Source organism: Syzygium oleosum, unplaced genomic scaffold (assembly GCF_021117445.2).
Source record: "Syzygium oleosum isolate NSW1041296 unplaced genomic scaffold, Sole_v2.1 Sole_v2.01, whole genome shotgun sequence".
Lineage (NCBI taxonomy): Eukaryota > Viridiplantae > Streptophyta > Magnoliopsida > Myrtales > Myrtaceae > Syzygium > Syzygium oleosum.
In genome coordinates, this window is record NW_026607485.1 from 28,661,032 (window position 1) to 28,687,976 (window position 26,945).

At 38.7% G+C, this 26,945-nt stretch overlaps 2 protein-coding genes and 1 pseudogene across 2 annotated transcripts; 2 read left to right on the top strand and 1 right to left on the bottom strand.

Annotated features, from left to right (window-relative positions):
* Nucleotides 1-3,272: 3,272 nt before the first annotated feature.
* LOC130141007 (probable mannitol dehydrogenase) lies at nt 3,273-5,168 on the top strand. Its single transcript, XM_056321606.1, has 5 exons — nt 3,273-3,455; nt 3,573-3,686; nt 3,784-4,297; nt 4,392-4,545; nt 4,709-5,168. The coding sequence occupies exons 1-5, from the start codon at nt 3,358-3,360 to the stop codon at nt 4,912-4,914; spliced, it is 1,086 nt and encodes a 361-aa protein (XP_056177581.1). The 5' UTR covers nt 3,273-3,357; the 3' UTR covers nt 4,915-5,168.
* A 12,609-nt stretch (nt 5,169-17,777) lies between these two features.
* On the bottom strand, nt 17,778-20,445 carry LOC130141008 (probable mannitol dehydrogenase). Its single transcript, XM_056321610.1, has 5 exons — nt 20,318-20,445; nt 20,103-20,216; nt 18,572-19,085; nt 18,325-18,478; nt 17,778-18,168 (listed from the first exon to the last, which is right to left on the bottom strand). The coding sequence occupies exons 1-5, from the start codon at nt 20,425-20,427 to the stop codon at nt 17,966-17,968; spliced, it is 1,095 nt and encodes a 364-aa protein (XP_056177585.1). The 5' UTR covers nt 20,428-20,445; the 3' UTR covers nt 17,778-17,965.
* A 759-nt stretch (nt 20,446-21,204) lies between these two features.
* Nucleotides 21,205-23,030, top strand: LOC115665449 (probable mannitol dehydrogenase; annotated as a pseudogene).
* Nucleotides 23,031-26,945: the final 3,915 nt, after the last annotated feature.

Genomic DNA, 26,945 nt, shown 5'->3' on the forward strand with positions numbered 1-26,945 from the left:
CACCCAGACTGAACCGGATCGGTAATATATGTACATATATATAATTTTTAAGAAAAATTTCAACCAAACAAAAAAAAGAAAACATTTTTAGAAAAATGAAAGTCATAAAATCCCTAATTTGAAGCTCGACTCTCAACTCCCATTAACTCATGGCCGCGCCTCTAGCCGTTCATTGCCTTTCCCTCTCACTCTCGGTCACCTCTATTTATGTGAAACTTGATGGGACCGGTTCCATGGATCCACCCGGGAACCGGACCATCCGGCTCCCGATTTCAATTTCTCAGAACCGGTCCTTAGTGGGCGGTTCCCGATTCCATGTTGGGAACAGCCCGCCTGAACCATGCTTACCTTTAATATATGTAGATCCGAAAATATTTAAATGAAGTTTCAAAAAATCCTCATTAATTTTTGTCTCATTAGTCCCTCGCATCCTCTAGTATTAAAATCAACAATTTGCACCGTGAGACTCATAAGGGATAATGATACAAACAGTCCTTAAACTTTGACCCAATGTGCAATTTAGTCCATGAACTTTTAATTTATTCAATGTAGTCCCTGAACTTGAATTAATGAAAGGACTACACTGAACATTTTCATATAGTTCAGAGAATAAATTGAACATTTACCATAAGTTCAGGGATTACATTAAACAAATTAAAAATTCAGGGACCACATTACATATTGGATTAAATTTTAGGGACTACATTGAATAAATTAAAAATTCAATGACCACATTGTACATTGCGCCAAAGTTTAAAGACCGTTTGTGTCATTTTTCCGACTCATAATTAGACTTTAAATTACTCGAAACATCAGTTGATATTATAGCTTAGCAAATTGCCATTTTCTCCCAATCCATAGTGAAATTTGACCTTCCTCTTATGATTCTTTCCCGGGCTCCATTGAATAATTGACGAGACTCGGCCATGGGCTCACCGTGATCAAGGTCCAGCGAACCACACATAAATCACCCTTTTTCCTTCTTATCTGTGAGGTTCACTAACTTGCCTAGTTCACACCCCCGACGATTTTTAGAAGCAATTCTAGAATTTACTAAAATAGGGAAAATATTCAACGGGATCAAGTAAATAAATGAAGGGGATTTGGCTGAATTTGGCAAAATAGACGGAGCGATCAAGCTAATTTGGTGGAACTAAATAGGAAATGAGGAGAAATGGGAAAGAAAGAGAGATTTGGGGGCTGGTGGTGAATTTTTTTTGGTCGAAATAAAATTGTATTTATTACTTAAAAGAATACTTGAGAAGTATATAGAATTCATAGCGAAGCAAAGCAAATCGAAATACAGACTCAGAAACCTTAACATGAATGGGACATTATCTTAATAATCAGACAAATCTAAGGTACGAAATACATACTCGAAAGCCTATCTAAATACACTAGGAATCATCCAAATCATTGATTCAAGATATGGCGGACAAGCAGAAGCTATAGAAGAAATCTGGTGTTCCAGAAAGTGAGTAGGGATTGGCCTGTGTTGATTCAGTTTACACTCTCGTATCATTATCAATCAATTGAATTCAATAGTTCCTTAAAGTTACCCATTACATTCAATTGACATACACTCTAAAAGACTCCTAGCTAGCAGTAGCACTCTAAACAAAATTATCTTCTATATTTTGTGAAGTAAGTATACCAAAAGTCCTAAAACTTATCACGAAAGTGTAATTTAATTCTAAAACTTTCAAAAAGTGCAATCAAATCCTAAAACTTATCACAAAAGCACAATCAAGTCGTAAAACTTTCAAATAGTGCAATCAAGTCCTAAAACTTATCACAAATATGCAATTGAGTCTTAAAACTTTTAACAAGTGCAATCCATGAAAGCACTTGATTGAACCAATTTGATAAATTTTAGGACAAGATTATACTTTTTAAAAGTTTTATGACTCAATTGTACTCTCGTGACAAGTTTTAAGACTTAATTGCACTTTTTAATAGTTTTAATAATCAATTGTACTTTCATGACAAGTTTTATGACTCAATTGTACTTAATTGGGGAAGGTTAGAAGAGTGACTTTGACATTTTGTAATTAATTGAAAAATGTTATGAAGTACGATATGATGTGAACTAATTTCATTCGTAATTTGAATTCTCATTACAAAACTTAAGATGTAAAGTGTTGATTTTAAAAGTATAGATGCAAAGTGAAATAAAGGCAAATTGTAATGGCAATTTTCTTTTATTTCCATAGAATATTTTCGACAAGGTTACCTATAGACGTTTTCTCTCAATTTTTCGTTACATATACTTAAACGGTGAGATATGTTCATTGAGTACTTCTGATCGCTAGCTCTTACTAAATGTGCAACTGATTTTTCAAAACTTCATTTTGTATAATCAAGTTCTAATTCTTGTTTTCAGTATTTTGACACAGCCCCAAATTAATGAAATAATAGTTGAAAAAGGATGTTGGCTTTTGAGTTCATGAATTTCTTACTACGCGTACAGGGAACTAAGTCATTAAGAGAATTGCCTACTCAAAGCGAAAGCAACCTAAAGTACGGTTGCGATCTATACAAACTAATAATTTTATTTGTGTGTTTTGGTGTAGGAAGAGATTGGTGATGAGATGGGTGTGAGAAGCGAGGTATGCATAGGGCTTGAGCAGACACTGGAAGAGCTGGCGATGACATACTTAGTGAGCAAACTGGGCAGACATCGTGGGTCCTAATCTCTTCCCATTTTTTGACCAGTCAACCTTTGCACGAGAATTGTCTCTTTTTGAGCGAATTGAACCAGACAAATTCAATTTTGCAAGAAGCTTCTATCTTTTTGCACTCCGAATGTTCGACTGTAGCATCCAAATCTGCGCAAAAACTATAGCATCCAATTGGAAAAAAAGAAAAATATATATAAAAAAAAGAAAGTGATACCACGTTTTCTTCTTCTACATTCTAAAAGGGCATATAATTTTGGCACCTGCAGCTAAAACGGGTGTGCTATATTCATTGCCTTTGCCATTTAAATCAGTTTAGAGGATGCATATTGTTTCTGTTTATTTCTTTTCCTTTTTATTTTACCAATTGGATGCTATAGATGACGTGTCTCTCTTTTTGGCTGCTAGCAGAGCCGACACGAGCACAAAAGCAGACGGTAGCGTTCGGTGCAAGGGTAGGACTAGTCAAAAAATTGGGAAGCAATGATGACGCACTGTGTCCGGTTCAGTTTGCTCACTAAGCACGTCATCGCCGCCTCTTCCTATGCCTTCTCAAGCCCTATATATTCCTCGCTTCCCACCCCCCCTCTCATCAACTTTCTCTCTGTATCTCAAAACACACAAACTACAAAATTCTCTTCCAGTTTGATTTGAAGCAGTGCTCGTCAAGCTTGGTGAAATGGCAATGTCGTCAGAGAACGAACACCCAGTGAAGGCTTTTGGATGGGCAGCCAGAGATTCTTCAGGACATCTCTCTCCCTTCAAGTTCTCAAGAAGGTAATATGCCTCGATTTTTCTTTCCTTCGTTTCTGTTTTTTGGTGCAGCTGAATGTACAACAAAGGTGAACATCTTTTTTTTCGAAATGCATCAATTGTCTTTGTCTTTTTTTATAGGGCCACCGGAGAAAAAGACGTGACTTTTAAGGTATTGTACTGTGGTATATGCCATTCCGATCTCCACAATGTCAAAAACGAATGGGGAAAAACTTCTTATCCTGTATTACCCGGGTATGAGCTCTAAAAATTATCATCCTTTTCCTTTTTCTTAGATACATAAATGGAAATCGTTGAGGAAGTAATTATACTAATTAGCCGTTGTATGCAGGCATGAGATTGTTGGTGTTGTCACTGAAGTAGGCACCAAAGTGACAAAATTCAAAGTTGGGAACAAAGTGGGTGTTGGGTGTATGGTCGGATCATGTCGCTCTTGTGCGAATTGCAAAGACGATCTTGAGAATTATTGCCCCAAAATGATCTTGTCTTATGGTGCAAAGGACTGTGATGGAACCATCACTTATGGTGGTTACTCGGATATTATGGTATCGGATGAGCATTTCGTAATTAAAATCCCCGACAATTTGCCGCTTGATGGTGGTGCTCCTCTCCTTTGTGCTGGGATTACTGTCTACAGTCCATTGAAGTACTATGCTCTTGATAAGGCTGGAACGCACTTGGGGGTTGTGGGGCTTGGTGGGCTCGGGCACATGGCTGTAAAGTTTGCTAAGGCCATGGGCCTCAAAGTGACTGTCATCAGTACCTCACCTAATAAGAAGAAGGAAGCCGTGGACCATTTGGGAGCTGACGGATTCTTGGTTAGCCGTAATACAGAAGAGATGCAAGTATGTTAAGAGTCACAGCAAATTTTTTTTTGTCATGCATAGGGGTAAGGATAAATGAATAAAGATTCATATTAATATCTTTTATTAATTGCAGTCTGCAATTGGTACAATGGATGGCATCATCGACACAGTCTCAGCTGTACATGCTCTTTTGCCTTTGATCGGTCTCTTGAAATCTAACGGAAAACTTGTCATGGTTGGTGCACCAGCGAAGCCACTCGAGCTACTTGCTATGCCACTCCTCATGGGTAAGCCTAAGCAAGTCTTTTAAAATTTTATAGTTCTTCTTGGAAAAGACTGCCTTCATTTGGTGTCCAAAATAGGATTATGATACTTTTTTTGTTTTAGTAAAAGGTTAACTCTGAGTTTTTCATGGACTGAAAAAGTAACGAATAAGACTTATAATATCAGGTAGAAAGATTGTGGGAGGAAGTTGCATTGGAGGGATTAAGGAGACGCAAGACATGATCGATTTTGCAGCGAAGCACAACATAGTTGCAGATATTGAGGTTATTCCTATGGATTATGTGAACACTGCAATGGAGCGCTTGTTAAAAGCAGATGTTAAGTATCGATTTGTCATTGACATCGCCAATTCATTGAAGCCATTCCAATGATCATTTCGATGGATGACTACTTGGTTGAGCGTGGATGAAGAGCAGCTTTCTTTATCTTGTTTTTTCAGGGTCATGTTTTACTACCAAGATGAAATTTCCATTTCATAATTTGCTTCTACTTAGTATGGTGATAACATATCATTGTCCCCTTTGGAATAACGACCACTACTTTGTATTAATAGCAACCACGTTTTAGGTTGCTATCCTCTGGAAGTATGCAAAAGAGTTCCTTTATGTGTAGTAACAAATTCATGCCCTCAAAGCCAATGCCCTTTCTCAACATTTCTGTGACTGTGTGAAGAAAAAACTAAACAACACGGGGGATTTGGTCGATCAACAAGAAATTTCAAGATCCAATTTCTCATTTGATGACAATTGTTAAAGGATCAACAGTGTGCTTAACCCACATAATACGCCATACTATATAAAGAACGTATCATGAAAAATTGAGAAAAAATATTGGTGTATATCTGAAAATAATTTATTGGAATTTCAAAAAAAAAAATCCTCGCTAACATTTGTCGAAACACCACTTTGCATCCTCCACTTTTTAAATCGACACAACCATGAGACTTGTAATTAGACTTTAAATTACACTAAAAAATAGTTGATATTTATAGCTTACAAAATTGTCATTTTCTTCCAAAAATACATATCAATATATATACACATATAAAACTAATGCATTTGTCCATTCTCAAAGATTTACAAAGGAAAACAAATAAATGAAACTTTCTTAGAGGGCTACTTCAGAATTTTTTTAAAGCTTATGCAAATTGTACGTTGGTGGTAAGTTTAGAGGATCTATTCAATTCAATTGCTAAATACGGTCTATAATTCAAGAATCTTTCTGTTTCTAAACATTTAAAATTTGGATTTTACCCAAGATACTTGTAATCTAAAACATTTCAACTTCCATTCTATTATCAACACTTTGAATTTAGTTCTATCTATTTTTACAATATCCTGAAGACATTTGTTCTAAAACTTTTCGATTTCCAAGAACATATCTAATATAAAACGTTGCCCTCTCTAATTTAAACCCTTAAGGAATCTAAGCTAAAATGCTACCCTCAATAAAGCTAACGCAATTCTTTCTAAAACACTACTAACGAACTCGCCCCCATTTTTCTGCCCCTCCTAATAACTAACAAAAAAACAGAGGTAATAACATGGGTGATCCTTGAACTTTTTTTCCTTGTTCAATGTGATTCTTGAATTTTTTTTTTGTACAATCTAATCATTGAATTCTAAAAGTTTGATCATTGTAGTCCTTTCATTACATGTATCGCCACATTATGAATATATTTCTGAATTGGACTGCCGCGACAACATTTATTGGGCCGATATAGTGATGCGAACTAGTAGCCCGCTCTCCCAAGTCAACACTTACTTTTTTTCCCTTTCCTTTTATTCCTTCTATGGGTCTAACATGTGACATTTCCTCTTTCCTGAGGAAAAGGTGAAGAAAAGAGTTGATGGTAAAAAAAAAATATTGATCGTTTGCTAAAAATGAAGGAATGCTGAGCAAGTTGTACCCGTCCGACATCCGGGCTCTGTGAAGGTGTGATTGTGCTTGGGTCTATTAAGAGCTACGCACCGAACTTCTAAGTCCTGACTGATGCAAATTCAATAGCCGATCAGGGGGCAAAGTGGGCCTGAGTCCACTTCAATCTATTTGAAGCCCAGGACTTTCGACGAAAGTACACTCAGATGCACCGAAATGGGCCTCGAGACAGGGCGGCGAGCGACGTGTTTTTGGCGGGTTGACTCGCGATCCCGCCTCGAACTTAGTCATACTACGAGATCTCGAACGAGTTGACAAGGTTACTGAGTTTCAACTTGCGAATCCGTGGGATTTCACGAGTTGGCTCGCGATCTTAATTACGTTGGCCATCCTTGTTGTTTTGTATGCGATTGATGCATTTGACATAAAAAAAATGTTTCATATCGAGTATGGTTGAGTGCCCGAGACAATTATTGACAATGCTAAACCATTAGAAGATGCAAAAGCGTTCAACTTTTTTATACAAATTAATCAATGCAAAAGACATTGGTCATCACAGGTAGAATCTTTCAAGGTGCATTTATATCTAGTTTGACTATACTGCACTAAATCAATTAACTTTCAAGAAAGAACAGGTCCTGCATAAGAGGTCACAAGATTATCTTCGCATATTTCGTATATTATAGTCGAGAAGCGTTCAACTTTTTTATACAAATTAATCAATGCAAAAGACATTGGTTATCATAGGTAGAATCTTTCAAGGTGCATTTATCTCTAGTTTGACTATACTGCACTAAATCAATTAACTTTCAAGAAAGAACAGGTCCTGCATAAGTTGCCACAAGATTGACTTAGGATATTTCGTGTACTATAGTCGAGTTTTTGGTCACAAGTATAGCGTTCAAATATGAAATTTCAACTATTAGTAGTATAAGTTAGTGTTTGACTATATTGCACTAAATCAATTGGTATGGCAATGTTTTAAATACAAATCTGTGCAAGGAAAAGTGGATTTTGCTGTCTTTTTCTCTCTCTCTCTCTCTCTCTTTTTTCATTTGGTTAAGATGATGTTTCTCTCTTTTTCCTGGCAGCCCAAAACGACAAAATTCTCGTGCAAAAGTTGACTGGTCAAAAACAGGGGGAAGGTTCGACCAAAAAAAAAAAAGGGGGGGGGGGGGAAGGGATGATGACGTCTAGAGCCTGGTTCAGTTTGCTCACTAAGTACGTCATCACCACCTCGTCCTGTATCTTCTCAACCCCCATATGTACCTCGTTTATCACTCCACCTTTCTCCTCACATCTCAAAACACACATATTACAGATTTCTCTTCCAGTTTGATTGAAGTAGTGCTCGTCAAGCTTTAGTGGAAATGGCAATATCAGCGAGAGAATGAACACCCAGTGAAGGCTTTTGGATGGGCAGCGGAGATTCTTGGGACATCTCTCTCCCTTTAAGTTCTCAAGGAGGTAACACGCCTGGATTTTTCCGTTTTTTGGCGCAGCTGAAAATACAGCAAAAGGTGAACATTCTTATTTCCTCGAAATGCATTAATTTTCTTTTGTATAGGGCCACCGGAGAAAAAGACGTCACTTTTAAGGATTCATATTGACTTTCAGCTGAAAAAGCCTTAGTTTGTTGACTTTCATCGCATCTGGGACTGGTTGTCCTTGATATGCAAGACCGTTTACTATGTCAGCAAGCCTGTCATACATATCAGCAATTGATTCTCCAGGCTTCATTTTGAAGGATTCATATTGACCAAGCAAAAGATTGATTTGAGTTTTCTTGTCTCGATCTGTTCCTTCATAAGTAGTGTGGAGAATATCCCAGATTTCCTTGGCTGATTCACAAGCAGCAATTTTTTTTATATTCAATAGGTAATAAGGCACAATAGAAAGAATAAATTGCTTTGAAATCTAATGCTTCTCTTCTAGATATCTCAGTTTGAGATAATGGAGGATTTGCTGCTTTGCTTCCGTCTGCCTTTTCTTTTGAATCAGAAGATTTTGGATTGACTCCTCTAATGATGACATCCCATTGTATGTGATCAATTGACTTTATGAATGCCTTCATCTTATTCTTCCAGACACTATATTCCTAGCCATCGAAATATGATGGTCTGTTGTTGCTTTGTCCTTCAATGAGACCTGGAGTACTCAAGCTAGGCATATAGATCGTTAGCTCAGAAGTAAAACACTTCAATAAATGAGCAACCTGCTCTGATACCAATTGATGTAGTTAGCAAGGATCACCTAGAGGGGAGTGAATAGGTGATCTTAAATAATTTATGCAGAAATGAAAGATCACAGTTGAGTCTGAATAAAATTCAGATTCAAGACAGTTTATAGACAGTGCTCTTGATGTGCAGTATGTAAGATAAGAGATAAGGGATAGAAAAACTGCACACAAATTTATAGTAGTTCGGCTTATAGCAAGCCTACGTCCACTCTCCCATGCTGACAGCCTACCGGCTGGATTTCACTATGTAATCAAGAGAAATTACAGATTCTGTGTGACAGCACTCTTGTGTATGATAGGACTCTCTATCTCATACAATCACTCTTACAAAGTATTCCTCAAGATCTTAATTTTTGGCTCAGAAAGACAAGATAAATGATCGGAGTATGCTCAGACTTTGGACTTGTTGATTCTTGATTCTGTTCTACCTTCTGCTGCTCGTTGATCTCCTTAAATACTCCTCCACTTCTAAACTAGCCGTTGGACAGCTTTCAGAGGATCACCTTCCAATCTTTACCTTGGACAGATTTGTATAAAAATGATTGAGTAGCCGTTGGATGACAGATTCTGAATCCCGCTGATTCTGGTCACTCATACAATCAGAATCTTGGTTTCCATAAGTAGAGCTTTATCCGTTGTAATGCATACTTGTTGTAGTATTTGATTGTCAATCAATTATAGCCTTAGATTGAGACAATCAAAACTTTCCTTCTGTGAAATCCATGCCAGATCACTAGCTGTTATGTTTCGTTTTGAGTTCTGCGTCTGAAGAAATTCTGCGTCTGCGTCTGCGTCTGAATAATTTTTGCGTCTGCATCTGCATCTGAATAACTTCTGCGTCTGCGTCTCAAAACTTAGATTATGTGGGTCTTCAATAAGTTATGAACTTCGTATTTTGCCAGCTTGTAAAGTCTGAAAAACTTCCTTCTGAGCTTCCAGAATATATATACATACCTGGAATAAAATAGTTCAGAATAAGTATCAGATTTATAATAACATGGAAGGTTTTGTCAACTTCAAAATCAATAGGAGTTTTCCTCAACATACTTCACATCCGTCTCGGTAATAAACCATAAAAATAAAGCCCATATATCTCGTATGGTATTCTGAGTTCAAGTTGCAAGCAGATTATAGTTGTATCCTACGTTGTACTCGTGTGCTTACAAAATGGTCCAGTAAAATGTTTAATTTAAATAAATTGCACAAGTCTTGTTATTCACCAACTTATGAAAAATCATATCTAGCTGTTTGTGTTAGGTAGAAAGGCTCGAGCCAATTACATCCAATGAGTTTTCTTTTCCCGAAGAATGTTGTTTTTCATTTAATATCAAGTGCTACTCACGATAGACTTTTATATGTTGATGCCTATGGACAAGTCTCCAATATTCTCTAATTTTTCATTAACATGCGATATATGACCGTTCCACTTACTAGTAGTACTCGTGAATGCTTTGCAGTTTTCTTTTGCAGTTATATCACAGCACCCTTATTCTATTTTGTATTTTTTTTTATTTTGGGTTGATATTCTATTTTGTTTAGAAGTCTTTGCCGGCCACATTGTTCTGTTGGGACGCAAGACATATGAGAGTTTGCTTGTTTTGCTCAATTCCAAGATTGCCGCACAATGATTCTCCGTGATTTATTTTATTCTTACATTTGGAGTCATCGATGGCATTGTATATGGTTCGATTCACAAATTTCTTTTCTATGGTGGAACCGAGGCACTAAGTTTTTGTTTTACACGGGAACAAATGACATATTGTATGTTCTGCATGCTTTAAGACAAGGATAACAAAATATATTGGTAGGATAGAGAAAACCTCCATGTAATATTTTGATTTATTTTCCATATTGATTGCCGAAATTGTATGTCACATGGAGAGACAAATAACATCCAGAGACAGAAATCATTAACTAAATCTATTCTTAAACAGATACAAGCAAATTTTCACAATTTGCAGCTTCATAGCTGGACATGCTATTTACCGTGTTATCAATAGGATGAGTTTGTCTACTATATATATTTTAGATAACTTTTTCCCTCGAGTAATTCGGAGAGTTATAAGCATTTCTCTCGAAAATGCCGGTCCTTGCTTCATAAGATCCAAAAGATCCTTCCACCAAATTCATAAACAAAAGGTTGGTGGAGAAACCTATAAGAAGAATCTCTCATATATAGACCACGCAAATCGAGCTTATTTAGAAAAAAATCAGGAGAGAAGGCATAGGCAGAGAGTCAGTCAAATCATGAACGCATTGCAACACATGACGACACTCCTCGTCATAGGGCTGTTTGGCACCGGCAATATTGTGATATGTACTCCTGACACAACAGAGGTTTATTGTTTATGCAATGAAATGACGTACAGTTCATTTGATGCATATGAAACTAACTATGGAACTGTTATGGATGATGTGTGTGCTTACACACCAATGAATGGTTACAATTACTACACTAGCTGCTTCGACTGTCACGGCCATGGAGTGTGTAACGGGGCATTGACACAATCTGATTGCAATGAGTGCTTGAAGGAAGCTAGAGATCATCTGTTCAACGAATGCCGTCTAAGAGTAGGTGCTCAAGTTCAACTTAAGGATTGCAGAATTAGATATGAAAATTATGAATTCAGCTAGTAAATAATATGCTTCACGTCCTTCTCAGTGATGAACTGTAATAATAAGGCATAAATGTCTCATATGATATCCTGTGTTCAAGTAGCAAGTGGACTATAGTTGTATCCTATGTTGTACTTGTGTGCTTACGAAAAGGTCCAGTAAAATGTCAAAGTTAAATAAATTGCACAAGTTTTGTTACTCATTAGCTTGTGAAAATCTAGTCTAGCTGTTTGTGTTAGGTAGAAAGGCTCGAGGCAATTACATCTTGAGAGTTTTATATATCCAATCAATCCTCTATCTACAGTACGGATGCCAATTCAGTCCTAAACTTTTAAATTTTTTCAATTTAATCCTAAATCTTAGCGCGAAATTCCAATGTAATTATTCCAGTCAATTTTCACCAGAAATCGCTGATGTGCTGGTGTGCCATGTAAGAAGACCGGCGATGATTGGATCCCCACGTCCGCAATTGCAAACAAAAACTGACTAGAAGGCCTTACATTGGAGTTTCGAGCAAATCTTCAGGACAAATTGACAAAATTGACAAAATTTAGGATGTAATCAGCATCTATACAAAAGATTCATGATTGATTGGGTAATTTTTCCATTCCACATACATACACAAATTCGGCATTGTGGTAAGAGAGGACAAGTCGTTTACTGTTGATTGACAGCGTTGCCCAATATAAGCACAAGTGAATCAACGATTTGGAAAATTATTGTTAATTTGATTCATTAATTCTCAAAAAAAGAAAATACATGGTTTCGTGTTTTTGCGACATGGACTAATCATGTGCACTTTTTTTTTTTTGATGACCCAGGGAACCCCCGCACGGCCGACAGCCGGGAGGTAAACCCTGGGGGCGACACGTGCTAGCCACCACACACGTGCACCGGTTAAGTCACCCTGCGGCACCCGGGATTCGAGCTAATCATGTGCACTTTATCACTTATAAAATGAGTTTATCCAATGACTTAAGAGTTTATGGAAATTTTAAAGAGGAATAAACATAAGAGTATTTCAAATAGAATGTACTGAAATATAAAATGGGGAACAAAATGAGATTATAAAAGCCAAAGAGAGACTTTCGTCTCAATTTAAATAAACGAAAGTTGGTGGACAAACCTATAACAACCTTTTTTTGCCCTATATAAACTGTCCATTGGAGCTTCAGTGAAGAAAAGGTCAGGAGGAAAGGAATACGTAGATGACCAAACCACGAATACATAAGAAAATATTGCGACACTAATGTTCATAGGGATTCTTTGTACTTTTCAATGTCGTGAAATGTGATCCCGATACGAGAGTAGTGTATTGAACATGCAGTGGAAGTACGTATGATCAGTTGGACTCTACCTATATCATCAAGAAAATTGCCGTCCTAGATGGTTTATATGACGGTACTTTGGCCCACTGTTATAATTATTACATTGATTATGAGAATTGGAGAAAAATGATACTAGAAGTGTCATTATTTTTGTATGATGCTCATTTTAGTTAAAAAATTTTCGCTGAATCACTTCAGTGTCACACAAAAGAAAAGAAATCACTTAAGTGCCTCTGACGATAAAATCTAACGAAAAATCTTATGTGGCTTTTTTAATTAAATGTTAATGCCTATGTGGTTTTTTTTTCTGATAGAGGAAAGTCCACGTGGAAAAGAAATCAAATTATTTTTTATTTCCCTCCATGAAAATTACAATTTCAGATCTAACAGAGCCATTCTTCTTTAACCTTTCTCAGATCCCTTTTCACTAACCTCTTGCATGGCCCCAAAAATTAGGGATGTGCAAAACGGACCGTCCAAACTAGAAATTGCCTAGATTGGACCAAACTGGCTGGTTGGGTCCAGTTTCCGGGAATGTCGATCCAGTTCCTGATTTCTAAAAGTGGAATCGGTGTCCTGGTGGTATGGTTCCTAGTTCCAAGGGAGAACCGGACCGACTGGATCGAATCGTTTACATATACTTTTTTTATCTCTTTAAAAAAATTAGTAAAATGTAAAATAAACTATAAGTGAACTTCATTGACATAAATTCATTGACAAAAATTAGTAAAATGTGAATTAAACCCCAAGTAACTGGTTCCATTGGACCGGACCGGGGTTCGGTCCGGTTCCCGGTCCTAGGACCAACCAATCCGGTCCCCAGTTTCCAATTTTGGGAATCGATCCTCCCGGTCCAGTTTTTAGTTCTATCTTAGAATAGGATCAGACCGGGAATCGATCACTCCTACCAAAAACTCAATCAAATAAAAATGGGTGCTCTCCTGAAGCTCAACACAGCACCAAAAATGATGGTGTCATACTTTGGTCCTCTCTCTCTCTCTCTCTCCGCTTTCGCTCAATAAAGCTTCGTTCGTTTCATGAAAAATATTACGTTTCCGGAAAATATTTTTCAGGAAGCCATTTTCCTGAAAAATAACACAATTTTCCGGTATTCAACTGAAACTGAAAAAGTCTCGAAAAATATTTTCTGCCGTTCGGTATGGAAAATATTTTCCTTCATGCATTATTTTTAATAAATTTGTATATTGTATTTTTGTATTTTAATATTTCTTTTCTTTTCCTTTTTTCTCTTTTTTATTTCCCTTTCTTTCTTGCTCTGCCGATCGCCGGCCACGGTGACGGCCGGCGATCGGCCACAGGCGAGGCTTGGCCTCGCTCGTCCAAGGCCGGCAAGGTTCGCCGTGGCCGGCGACCGGCCTCGGGAGCAAGGCCTCACCTCGCCTCACTAAATCTGGTAAGGCTCGGCCTCGAGCTCGGCCTTGCCTCGCCTCGCCAGATCTTGTAAGGCTCAACCTCGCCTCGCCTCGCTGGTCTCGAGCTCCGCCAAGCATCGCCGGATCTGGCGAGGCGAGGCTAGGCTTGGCTACGCTCGAGCTCGCCAGCCATGGGACGAGACGAGGGATGAGAGGACACGCAAGGTAGCAACGGGGGAGGAGCAAACGAAGTGCGAGGCAGCAACGGAGGAGGAGCGGCTCTGGAAATCCAGCGATGGGAAGAGGAGAGGACGATGGGAACGATGGGAAGAGAAGAGGACGGGAAGAGGAGAGAGGAGAGGAGAAGACGGGAAGATTGGAAAATGATTTCCTTTCCTCAGTTTTCAAAGGAGCTTTTCCATTGACCGGAAAACATTTTCCTTGACCACTCATTTTCCGCCTCCCGAACACCAGAAATTATGAAAAATATTTTTCGAAAAAATATTTTCTGCGAAACAAACTGAACCTAAAGCTCTACACCGCACCAACAATGGCGGTCTCTTTGAGTGCTTGGATGCTCTCGGCTAAAGGCATTGCCGTGTCGACCACCGTACTCTCATAGGCTTTGGCTCCGAAGCTCTCCGTCTTGTCAATCTATAAGCTCGTGAAGGTTCATATCTCTCTCTTGTGGTTCGAACCTCTGTTCAACTTTCTCATCATCAACGGTGTAATCTTCGCTATAGCCGCTTTCTCCAAGCTCCAGAAAAAAAAAATCTCCATTCCAATTCGATTCATAACCATCGTGGCCAAAAGCGAATCCAAATCGTTCCCTGTTCCTGAATACTCTCCAACCTCCCACCTTCATTGCGTCGCCACGATGGACGCGCAGAACCAGAGCATAGGAGCTACTGGAGAAATAATTTGTTTTGAGTTTAGATTTATTCTCTTGGCATCTACAATGGTAATTGTCCGAATTAGGGTTTAAATTTGGTGTAAACTTGTTGAACGACATTGTTTAGGGCTATTTATGTTGACTCAAAGCGCTGACGAGCCGTGTCAATCGAAGAAAAGATAAAACATTGCCACATCAGATTTCTGGCGTCCCAAATAGAAGTTGACAATTGAGTTCTTTTTTTTTTTTTGGCCAAAGTGGCACTGAAGTGATCTAACAAAAAGTTTTGATACTAAAGTGAGCGCTGTCTAAAAATTATGGCATTTTTATTATCCTAATCATGAGAATTAGCATGGCCATAGAGTAGGCAATGATACATTGACTCATCCGGACAGTGACATGTGCATGGAGAAAGCTAAAGCTCTCAACTATGAAGAATGCAACCGAAGTCACGGGGCTCAAGTTCAGCTTCAAGACCGTAGAATTAGATTCAAAGACTACCAGTTTTCTGAATAGTTGAGCTTCTCCATCGAACAAAAACAGCGCTGGCGAGCCTCCGTCGGACAAAATGTTAAAATATTGCCACGTCGAATTTCCGGCATCTCAAATCGGTGATGGCACTTAAGTAATTATTTTTTTTTACAAATATAAATATTTCCAAATTTTCAGGCAAACTAATTTTTATAGATGCCTGTAATTTACCTTTGTCACAGACATAGAGTAATGGTCCTAAGTAGGACCTTAAAAGGCTCAAGGGGAGATAGGAGAAGGAATTCCCCGGTATGGTGGAGGCTCCTCCCTGTAAGTTCTCTCCGTATTCCTTCTCACCAGGGAAGAAAAACATTTGGAGGGAACTTAGGGGACATCTTGTATGGTGAAGGTAGACACCACGTCAACTTCGGTTGGCTATCGCCGGGTAGGCAGGTATAGTAGCCTCTCGTGCCTGGAATGACAAGAAGGGAAGTCTCGATTTCCTGCAGGTCAGCTTGTGTTCAAAATTTTCGAGCGAACTAATTTTTATAGATGCCCTAATTTACCTTTGTTACATACATAGAGTAAGGGTTCCACTCATGAAACGGCGGCTGTGATCCTTAAAGTGACCTTAAGTGACAATATACCTCTTTGGGCGTGGCTTACTTTTGAATTTGGGCAAGGCAAAATTGTGCTTGTCTTAGAGCAAGAAAAAGAAAACGGCTTCCATGAGGACCTCATGAAAACACGTTCTCAATGGCAAAGTAAATTGGTTTTCTGGTTAAGAAAAGTCAGTAAAAAGTTATTGATTTGTGTCGAGAGGTAGGCACGTTGTTACACATGGTATCAAAGCATACTTCTTTACCGGTGATGCCACTAAAACTAAAAATAGGTCAAAATTCACTAAAGGCCCACATAACGAAATCAGGTCATGGGAAACTAAATTCAATTCATTTTATACTTTGTTTACCTTAACACGAATGGGACATGATCTTAATAGTTAGACAAATCTAAGGTACGAAATGCAAACTCGAAAGCCTATCTAAATACACCGGGAATCATCCAAATCATCGGTTCGAGATATGGCGAGACAATCGAAGCGATAGAAGAAATTTGGTGTTCCGGAAAGTGAGTAGGGATTGACTGTGTCAATCAAGTTCACACTCTAATATTAATATCAATCAACCGAATTGTTGTTTTAGTCGAACAATCAATTGAATTCAATAGTTCCTTAAAGTTGCCCATACATACAATTCACATATACTCTAAGGGCGCGAATGATAACTATTCAATTTCTGAAATATATTTCTGACCAGAAAAAGATTTTTTTATTTTTATTCCCCAGACGAATTTCTGAACAGAAATACGTATTTGATAATGACACAAAATTTCTCTTCCTGAAACAAAAATTCGTTTGATAACGACACAAAATTTTTCCTTCTTATGCTTTTTTCCATTCATCGACGGCCGCGCGGCCAACAGGGGATGGCAACAGGAGGCGGTGGCCGGTGGGGGTGGCGGCCGGCAAAGGGTGGTGGGAGGCGGCGGCCGATCGCCGGGGGGGAATGTGGTGGTGGCGGGCGGGGGTGGCTGCGGGAGGTGATGGCGAACGACAAGAAGAATTTTTATTTCTCTTTTTGTTTCAAAAACTGAAAAGTAGAACTTCTCATTTCTATTCTAAACCTATTTATGGACTAAAAATATGTTCCAAAAAGAGAAAAAATGAAATTGCCTTACCAAATGGATTTCTGTTCCAAACTTGTTTTCGAGGACAAAAAAATAGAAAAATAAAATAATTATCATGTGCGTCCTAAAAGACTCCTAGCTAGCACTCTAAAAGAGACTGTCTTCTATATTTTTTTATTGCTTAAAATAGATCAAATCTATTGGTTCATACGGATGTCAATTGTAGAAGGTTAGAAGTGTGACTTTGACATTTTGTGATTAAATGAAAAATGGTATGATGTACGATACTATGTGAACTAATTTCAGGTGTAATTTAAAGTCTCATAGCGAAGTGTTGATTTGAAAAGTATAGATATATAAAGGAAAAATGTAATGGCAAATTTTGAAATTTCCATAGAATATTTTCGACCGAGCTACCTATAGAGATCTTCTCTTAATCTTTCACTACATATATACTTACAACGGTAAGATATGTTAATTGAGTACTTCCTGATCGCTAATTCTTATCGAATGTGCAAGTGAACCTTCAAATTCAACCAAAAAAAAAAAACCTTCAAAACTTCTTTTTATATAATCAAGCCCTATATATTTTTGTAGTATTTTGACATAGCCACAAATTAAAGAAAAAAAAGTTGAAAAGGATGTTGGCTTTCGAGTGCATGAATTTCTTAATACACACATCAAGGGAGCTCATGTCATTAAGAGAATTGCCTGCTTAAAATGAAAGCAACCTAAAGTACGGTTGCAGTCCATACAAAGCGATAATCTTTGTTTCGGAGGTGATAATGAAATGATAACAACACTAGAGCATAGGCAAATCACGCTAAATTGATACAAGTTGGAAAATGATCTTAGCTATATAAAGCAACTCTGAAAAGACAAGATAAGAAATGCTGATCGTCATTCTTGCTCTGGAGAGTACCAAGCCATCGGAAAACCTCAAGAAGACTTCGATGAATTGGCAACGTCGATGACAAATCGATACTTAACATCCGCCTTTGACAGACGCTCCATGGCAGTGTTCACATAATCCATAGTAATAAGCTCAATATCCGAAACTATGTCGTGCTTCGCTGCGAAATCAATCATCTCTTGCGTCTCTTTAATCCCTCCAATAAGGCTTCCTCCCACAATCTTTCTTCCTGTCATTGTTAGTCTTAACTGTTACTTTTTTTCTCATATGTGAAACTCGACAATAAATTTTTACAAAAACTACAAAACATTAGAATTTTATCTTAGATACCAAAAACGAAGGCAGTTTTTTTAAGAAGAAATTCCAAAGGCGTGCTTATTCTTACCCATAAGGAGTGGCATAGCAAGTAACTCAAGTGGCTTCTCTGGCGCACCAACCAAGACAAGCTTGCCATGAGTTTTCAAAAGACCGATTAAAGGCAAAAGAGCATGCACAGCTGAGACAGTGTCAATGATCCCATCCATTGTACCTATCGCCGACTGCACGTAACAAAAGATAGTAACATAAATTTATGTTACCTTATCCTTATCCCTATACATGATAAAAGAAAATCTTTTATGACTAGAACATACTTGCATCTCTTCAGTATTGCGGCTAACCAAGAATTCGTCGGCTCCCAAATGGTCCATGGCTTCCTTCTTCTTGTTAGGCGAAGTACTAATAACGGTCACCTTGAGGCCCATGGCCTTGGCAAACTTCACGGCCATGTGCCCCAGCCCACCCAACCCAACCACTCCTAAATGCAATCCAGCCTTATCAAGCCCATAGTACTTCAATGGACTGTAGACAGTGATCCCGGCACAAAGGAGAGGAGCAACGCCATCAAGAGGCAAGTTGTCAGGAATTTTAATCACAAAGTGCTCATCTGATACCATGACGTCCGAGTAGCCACCATAGGTAATGGTTCCATCGTAGAACTTTGAACCATAAGACAGGATCATTTTGGGGCAGTAATTCTCAAGATCATCTTTGCAATTTGCACAGGATTGACATGACCCAACCAAACACCCAACACTCACTTTATCCCCAACTTTGAATTTTGTCACTTTGGTGCCCACTTCAGTGACCACACCAACAATCTCATGCCTGCATACAATGGCCAATTGGTCTAATTATTTTCTCAAAACTTTCGTTTATTTATTTAAGAAAATCGAAAAAGATTATGGCTGCGTTTGGTTCAGCATTGGGAAGGGGCTTTCAGCCCCGAAAGCCCCTTCCCAAAAATGCTGAACCAAACGGTTAGCATTGAGCATTGAAAATGCTCAAAACTAGCATTTTCAATGCTGAAAGCCCAATACTGATCAGGACTAGCTTTGGACTTTCAGCCTTGAACCAAATGCCAAAATCATTTTTATACTTTCCAAACTACCCTCACTCAAATTTCAATATTCCGGCTTTGCCCTCTCGTTACTGTTCATCTTCTTCACCAAAGGGACTCCGGCGAGGGCAAAGGGCCGGCGACGGCGAAGGTCCGGCGAGGTCGCCCGACCCAGGCGACGGCCGCCCGGGGTCGAGCGATCGCCCGAGGCGCGGCCGCTCGGGGTCGGGCGACCGCCAGTGTGCGGCCGCTGGGTCCCGCGACCTCGGGCGACCGTCGCACGGGTCGCGCGACCCGGGCGGCCGTCGGCCGGGTCGCGCGACCCAGCGGCCGTCGGCTGGGGTCGCGCGACCCGGGCGGCCGTCGGCTGGGTCGCGCGACCCAGGGCGGCCGTCGGCCGAGGTCGCGCGACCTCGGGCCTCGTCGCCCGAGGTCGGCGTCCCTCGCCGGGGGTCGCTCGGCGACGGGCGACGGCCGCCGGTGCCAGATCTGGCTCGCCGGCGGCCGTAGCCCTTCGCCGGAGCCGTAGCCCTTCGCCGGAGCCGTAGCCCTTCGCCGGAGCCGGCGAAGGGTATTTTTGCCTTTTTTTAAAAAAAACCCCCTCAAAGCCCATTTGTAAAAAAAATTAACCAAACACCACTTGGGTCAAAATAGCTTTGCAAATGAGTTTTTACCGAACGCCATTTGCATTTTTCCTAAAGGGCTTCCACCCAAAGGCATTTGCATTCCCAAAGTAGCATTCCAAATGCTGTACCAAACGCACCCTATGTTTTTGAGAACCATACCCGGGTACCACAGGATAAGAAGTTGTTCCCCATTCGTTTTTGACATTGTGGAGATCAGAATGGCATATACCACAATACAATACCTTAAAAGTCACATCTTTTTCTCCGGTGGCCCTATAAAAATGAATTTCCAGAAAAAAAAGATTTTTACCTTTGTTGCATTTTCACTGCACCAAAAAACAGAAACAGAGAACAGAAAGACCAAGACATGTTACCTTCTTGAGAACTTGAAGGGAGAGAGATGTCCTGAGCAATCTCTGGCTGCCCATCCCAAAGCCTTCACCGGGTGTTCATTCTCTGGTGACATTGCCATTTCACCAAGCATGACGAGCACTACTTCAAAACTTAAATCGGGAGAAAGTTCTGTAATTTGTGTGTGTTGGGATATCAGAAGAGATTGGCGATGAGAGGGGTGTGAGAACCGAGGTACATATATAGGGCTTGAGAAGGTGCGGGAAGAGGTGGTGATGACGTACTTAGTGAGCAAACTGCGGCAGAAAGCGTGCGTCATCATATCTTCTTGTTTTGACTAGTCAACCTTTGCAAGTAATGGATGTATTATGTATTATTTTTAATATTGGAAAAAATCTATTGTACTTCGGTTCTGTTTCATTTTTTGTCCCGAGAAACATCATTATTGCTAAATTCATTTTCTTGGATTTTGTGGAATTTCTGACTTTTTCATGGAATTTTAATTTTTAAGATTAATTAGAAATAAACAAAAATCGGCCCTAGTATAACGTGCCTGATTTTGCACCTGGTCTGTAGAAACGATTGGAAATTACACGTCCACGAAGAGACTTTCAACAAATCATCCTTTTAAGTAAATTGCTATAACAATGTTTTGAATACACAAATGTACAAGGAAAGATAAAGACCTTAAATAATAATAATAAAATTTTTAGCACTTGCAGGTAAAGTGGATGCGCATTTTTTGCCTTTCCCAATTAAATAATTCCAGAGGATGCGTATTGTTTCTGTTTTTTTTTTCTTTATTTTATAGTTGATGCTTCTCTCTCGTTGGCCGGTATGAGAGCAGACCCAAGTACAAGGAGAGATAAATTTCTTTCAACGGTTGGACTGGTCAAAAAAATGGGAAGCAATGCTGGCGCACTACGTCCGGTTCAGTTTGCTCACTAGGTACGTCATCACCACCTACCCTATTCTGGTATCTTCTCAAGCACTATATGCACCTCGCTTCTCGCCCCGCTCTCATCGCCAATCTCTTCGTACACCCAAATGATCATTTCCTATGGTAAAGGTAGACACCAAGTTAATTTCGATTGGTTATCGCCGAGTAGGCAAATATAATAGCCTCTTGTGCCTGGAATGACAAGAGCGAAAGTCTCGATTTTCTGCAGATCAGCCTGTGTTTCAAATTTTCGGGCGAATTAATTTTTATAGATGCCCGTATTTTACCTTTGTTACATACATAGAGTAAAGGTTCCACTTGTGAAACGGCGGCTCTGATCCTCATAGTGACCTTTAAGTGACAATATACCTCTTTGGGTATGGCTTACTTTTAAATATGGGCAAGGTAAAATTGTGCTTGTCTTAGAGCAAGAAGAAGAAAACGGCTTCCATGAGGACCTCATGAAAACACGTTCTCAATGGCAAAGTAAATTGGTTTTCTGGTTAAGAAAAGTCAGTAATAAGTTATTCATTTGTGTTGAGAGGTAGGCACGTTGTTACACATGGTATCAAAGCATAAGTCTTTACCGGTGATGCCACTAAAACTAAAAATAGGTCAAAATTCACTAAAGGCCCACGTAACGAAATCAGGTCACGGGTAACTAAATTTAATTCATTTTATACTCTGTTTACCTTAACACGAATGGGACATGATCTTAATAGTTAGACAAATCTAAGGTACGAAATGCAGACTCGAAAGCCTATCTAAATACACCGAGAATCATCCAAATTATCGGTTCAAGATATGGTAGACAATTAGAAGCTGTAGAAGAAATTTGGTGTTCCAGAAAGTGAGTAGGGATCGGCCTGTGTCGATCAAGTTCACACTCTAATATTAATATCAATCAACTGAATTGTTTTTTTGGTCGAACAATCAATTGAATTCAGTAGTTCCTTAATGGTAGTGCTCCTCTTCTTTGTGGTGGGATCACCGTCAACGGTCCATTGAAGTATTACGGGCTTGATAAAGCCAGAACGCACTTCGTGGGCTTGGGCACATGGCTGTAAAGTTTGCTAAGGCCATGGGCCCAAGGTGACCGTCATCAGTACCTCGCCTGACAAGAAGAAGGAAGCCATGGACAGCTAAGAACCAACGGATTCTTCATTAGCCGTAATACAGAAGAGATGCAAGTATGTTAGAGTAACAACAAACTATTTTCTTAGATCATGCATAGGGGTAAGGATAAATGAATACGAACTAATGTTATTATCCTTTATCAACTAGAGTCTGCAATGGGCGCAATGGATGGCATCATTAACACAGTTTTCGTTGTGCCTGCTCTTTTGCCTCTGATCGATCTCTTGAAAACTAATGGAAAGCTTGTCATGATTGATGTACCTGAGAAGCCACTTGAGTTACTTGCCACGCCGATCCTCACGGGTAAGCCTAAGCAGGTCTTTTAAAATTATATAGTTCTTCTTGTGAAATATTGCCTTCATTTTGGTGTTGAGGGATGCTTTTTAGTTTTAGTAAAAGGTTAGCTTTGAGTTTTTCATAAATACAAAAAGTTAAAAATAAGACTTATAACATCAGGTCGAAAGATTGTGGGACGAGGTGGCATTGGAGGGATTAAGTAGACGCAAGAGATGATTGATTTCGCAACAAAGCACGACATAGTCGCACATATTGAGCTAATTCCTACGGATTTTGTGAACATTGCCATGGAACGGTTGTTAAAATTAGATGTTAACTATAGATTTGTCATCGATATCGCCAATTCATTGAAGCCATTATGATGATCATCCCAATGGATTACTACTTGGCTGAGCATGGATGAAGATTAGCTTTCTTTATCTTGTTTTTTCAGGGCCGTGTTTTACTACTAAGATGATTTTTCCATTTCATAATTTGCTTCCACTTAGTTTGGTGATATCATTTCATTGTCCCCTTTGGAATAACGATAACTACTTTGTCTAAATAACAATTACGTTTAGGGGTGAGTATGGTTTCGTGGTAGAATTTGGAACCAAAGAACTGAACCGGTGGGAACCTGTCCAGTTTTAGGTTGCAGGAGATGCAAGATACGTTTCAGGTTCCAAAAATAGAGAAACCTATTTCAACATATAGGTTTTAGGTTATAGGTAGGTAGAACTTGGAACAAATTTTTGTATTTTTTTTTATCTATATCTTTATGTGATCATGCGGTATTTCATGGCGTCAGATAATGAATGTATAATTTGGAATCACTAGTCTGAGCTTCTATTTTATGACTGAGATTTTTACTTTGTTAATATTTCATATTCTTCGTGTGTTTAAATATAAATTGTGGTTAGTTGATTGTAGCAACAAGTGGTGGTTATTAAAGATGATGATTCACGGCAATTGTTCAATTAATAATACGGGTGGAAACCTAAGTAGATTTTGGAACCAACCTTAGAACTTGTGACAGGGTACGTTCCAGGTTCTACAGTATGTAAAGTAAGTTTTAGGTTTCAAAAAATGAGGAATCTATTTTCAAATAAAACCTGTACGGAAACTGAAACCACTTACCCCTAATCACATTATGGGTTTCTTTCCTCTAGAGTATGCAGTCCACATAGTCACAAGAGTTCCTCTATGTTCAGTGAGAAATTCATGCTTTCAAAGCTAATTCCCTTTCTCAACAATCTTTTTATGAGGTGCGAGAATAGAAACTAAACAACTCAGAGGATTTGGTCGATCAACAAAAAGTTTCACGATCGAATTTCTCATTCGATAATCGAGAAAAACTCTATATATGTTGAGGGTGTGCAAAGGAACCAGGAACGGCCCGGAACCGGACCGGACCAGCCTGGAACCGGCAGCTCCTGTGAGGACCGGTCCGGTTTTCGGTTCTAATTTACAAAAATCGGTGAGTACCGATCCGGTTCCTAATTCTAGACATGGAACCGCCCACCCAGAATGAACCGGATCGGTAATATATGCACACATATATAATTTTTAAGAAAAATTTCAACCAAACAAAAAAAAGAAAACATTTTTAGAAAAATGAAAGTCATAAAATCCCTAATTTGAAGCTCGACTCTCAACTCCCATTAACTCATGGCCGCGCCTCTAGCCGTTCATTGCCTCTCTCTCTCACTCTCGGTCACCTCCATTTATGTGAAACTTGGTGGGACCGGTTCCATGGATCCACTCTGGAACCGGACCATCCGGTTCCCGATTTCAATTTCTCAGAACCGGTCCTTAGTGGGCGGTTCCCGATTCCATGTTGGGAATAGTCCGCCTGAACCATGCTTACCTTTAATATATGTAGATCCGAAAATATTTAAATGAAGTTTCAAAAAATCCTCATTAATTTTTGTCTCATTACTCCCTCGCATCCTCTAGTATTAAAATCAACAATTTGCACCGTGAGACTCATAAGAGATAATGACACAAACAGTCCTTAAACTTTGACCGAATGTGCAATTTGGTCCATGAACTTTTAATTTATTCAATGTAGTCCCCGAACTTGAATTAATGAAAGGACTACATTGCACATTTTCATATAGTTCAGGGAATAAATTGAACATTTACCATAAGTTCAGGGATTACATTAAACAAATTAAAAGTTCAAGGGCCACATTGCATATTGGGTTAAATTTTAGGGACTACATTGAATAAATTAAAAATTCAATTACCACATTGTACATTGCGCCAAAGTTTAAGGACCGTTTGTGTCATTTTTCTGACTCATAATTAGACTTTAAATTACTCGAAACATCAGTTGATATTATAGCTTAGCAAATTGCCATTTTCTCCCAATCCACAGTGAAATTTGACCTTCCTCTTATGATTCTTTCCCGGGCTCCATTGAATAATTGACGAGACTCGGCCATGGGCTCACCGTGAACAAGGTCCAGCGAACCACACATAAGTCACCCTTTTTCCTTCTTATCTGTGAGGTTCACTAACTTGCCTAGTTCACACCCCCGACGATTTTTAGAAGCAATTCTAGAATATACTAAAATAGGGAAAATATTCAACGGGATCAAGTAAATAAATGAAGGGGATTTGGCTGAACTTTGGCAAAATAGACGGAGCGATCAAGCTAATTTGGTGGAACTAAATAGGAAATGAGGAGAAATGGGAAAGAAAGAGAGATTTGGGGGCTGGTGGTGAATTGTTTTTGGTCGAAATAAAATTGTATTTATTACTTAAAAGAATACTTGAGAAGTATATAGAATTCATAGCGAAGCAAAGCAAATCGAAATACAGACTCAGAAACCTTAACATGAATGGGACATTATCTTAATAATCAGACAAATCTAAGGTACGAAATACAGACTCGAAAGCCTATCTAAAGACACTAGGAATCATCCAAATCATTGATTCAAGATATGGCGGACAAGCAGAAGCTATAGAAGAAATCTGGTGTTCCAGAAAGTGAGTAGGGATTGGCCTGTGTTGATTCAGTTTACACTCTCGTATCATTATCAATCAATTGAATTCAATAGTTCCTTAAAGTTACCCATTACATTCAATTGACATACACTCTAAAAGACTCCTAGCTAGCAGTAGCACTCTAAACAAAATTATCTTCTATATTTTGTGAAGTAAGTATACCAAAAGTCCTAAAACTTATTACGAAAGTGTAATTTAATTCTAAAACTTTAAAAAAGTGCAATCAAATCCTAAAACTTATCACAAAAGCACAATCAAGTCCTAAAACTTTCAAATAGTGCAATCAAGTCCTAAAACTTATCACAAATATGCAATTGAGTATTAAAACTTTTAACAAGTGCAATCCATGAAAGCACTTGATTGAACCAATTTGATAAGTTTTAGGACAAGATTGTACTTTTTAAAAGTTTTATGACTCAATTGTACTTTCGTGACAAGTTTTAAGACTTAATTGCACTTTTTAATAGTTTTAATATTCAACTGTACTTTCATGACAAGTTTTATGACTCAATTGTACTTAATTGGGGAAGGTTAGAAGAGTGACTTTGACATTTTGTAATTAATTGAAAAATGTTATGAAGTACGATACGATGTGAACTAATTTCATTCGTAATTTGAATTCTCATTACAAAACTTAAGATGTAAAGTGTTGATTTTAAAAGTATAGATGCAAAGTGAAATAAAGGCAAAATGTAATGGCAATTTTCTTTTATTTCCATAGAATATTTTCGACAAGGCTACCTATAGACGTTTTCTCTCAATTTTTCGTTACATATACTTAAACGGTGAGATATGTTCATTGAGTACTTCTGATCGCTAGCTCTTATTAAATGTGCAACTGATTTTTCAAAACTTCATTTTGTATAATCAAGTTCTAATTCTTGTTTTCAGTATTTTGACACAGCCCCAAATTAATGAAATAATAGTTGAAAAAGGATGTTGGCTTTTGAGTTCATGAATTTCTTACTACGCGTACAGGGAACTAAGTCATTAAGAGAATTGCCTACTCAAAGCGAAAGCAACCTAAAGTACGGTTGCGATCTATACAAACTAATAATTTTATTTGTGTGTTTTGGTGTAGGAAGAGATTGGTGATGAGATGGGTGTGAGAAGCGAGGTATGCATAGGGCTTGAGCAGACACTGGAAGAGCTGGCGATGACATACTTAGTGAGCAAACTGGGCAGACATCGTGGGTCCTAATCTCTTCCCATTTTTTGACCAGTCAACCTTTGCACGAGAATTGTCTCTTTTTGAGCGAATTGAACCAGACAAATTCAATTTTGCA

Excerpts from the sequence above, each read along its gene's own strand:
- LOC130141007 (XM_056321606.1), top strand. The coding sequence starts at position 3,358 with ATGGCAATGTCGTCAGAGAACGAACACCCAGTGAAGGCTTTTGGATGG. Across the intron at positions 3,456-3,572 it reads CCCTTCAAGTTCTCAAGAAG|GGCCACCGGAGAAAAAGACG; the intron begins GTAATATGCCTC and ends CTTTTTTTATAG. Across the intron at positions 4,546-4,708 it reads TGCTATGCCACTCCTCATGG|GTAGAAAGATTGTGGGAGGA; the intron begins GTAAGCCTAAGC and ends TTATAATATCAG.
- LOC130141008 (XM_056321610.1), bottom strand. The coding sequence starts at position 20,427 with ATGCTTGGTGAAATGGCAATGTCACCAGAGAATGAACACCCGGTGAAG. Across the intron at positions 19,086-20,102 it reads TCTTATCCTGTGGTACCCGG|GCATGAGATTGTTGGTGTGG; the intron begins GTATGGTTCTCA and ends CATTGTATGCAG. Across the intron at positions 18,169-18,324 it reads TGCTATGCCACTCCTTATGG|GAAGAAAGATTGTGGGAGGA; the intron begins GTAAGAATAAGC and ends TAACAATGACAG.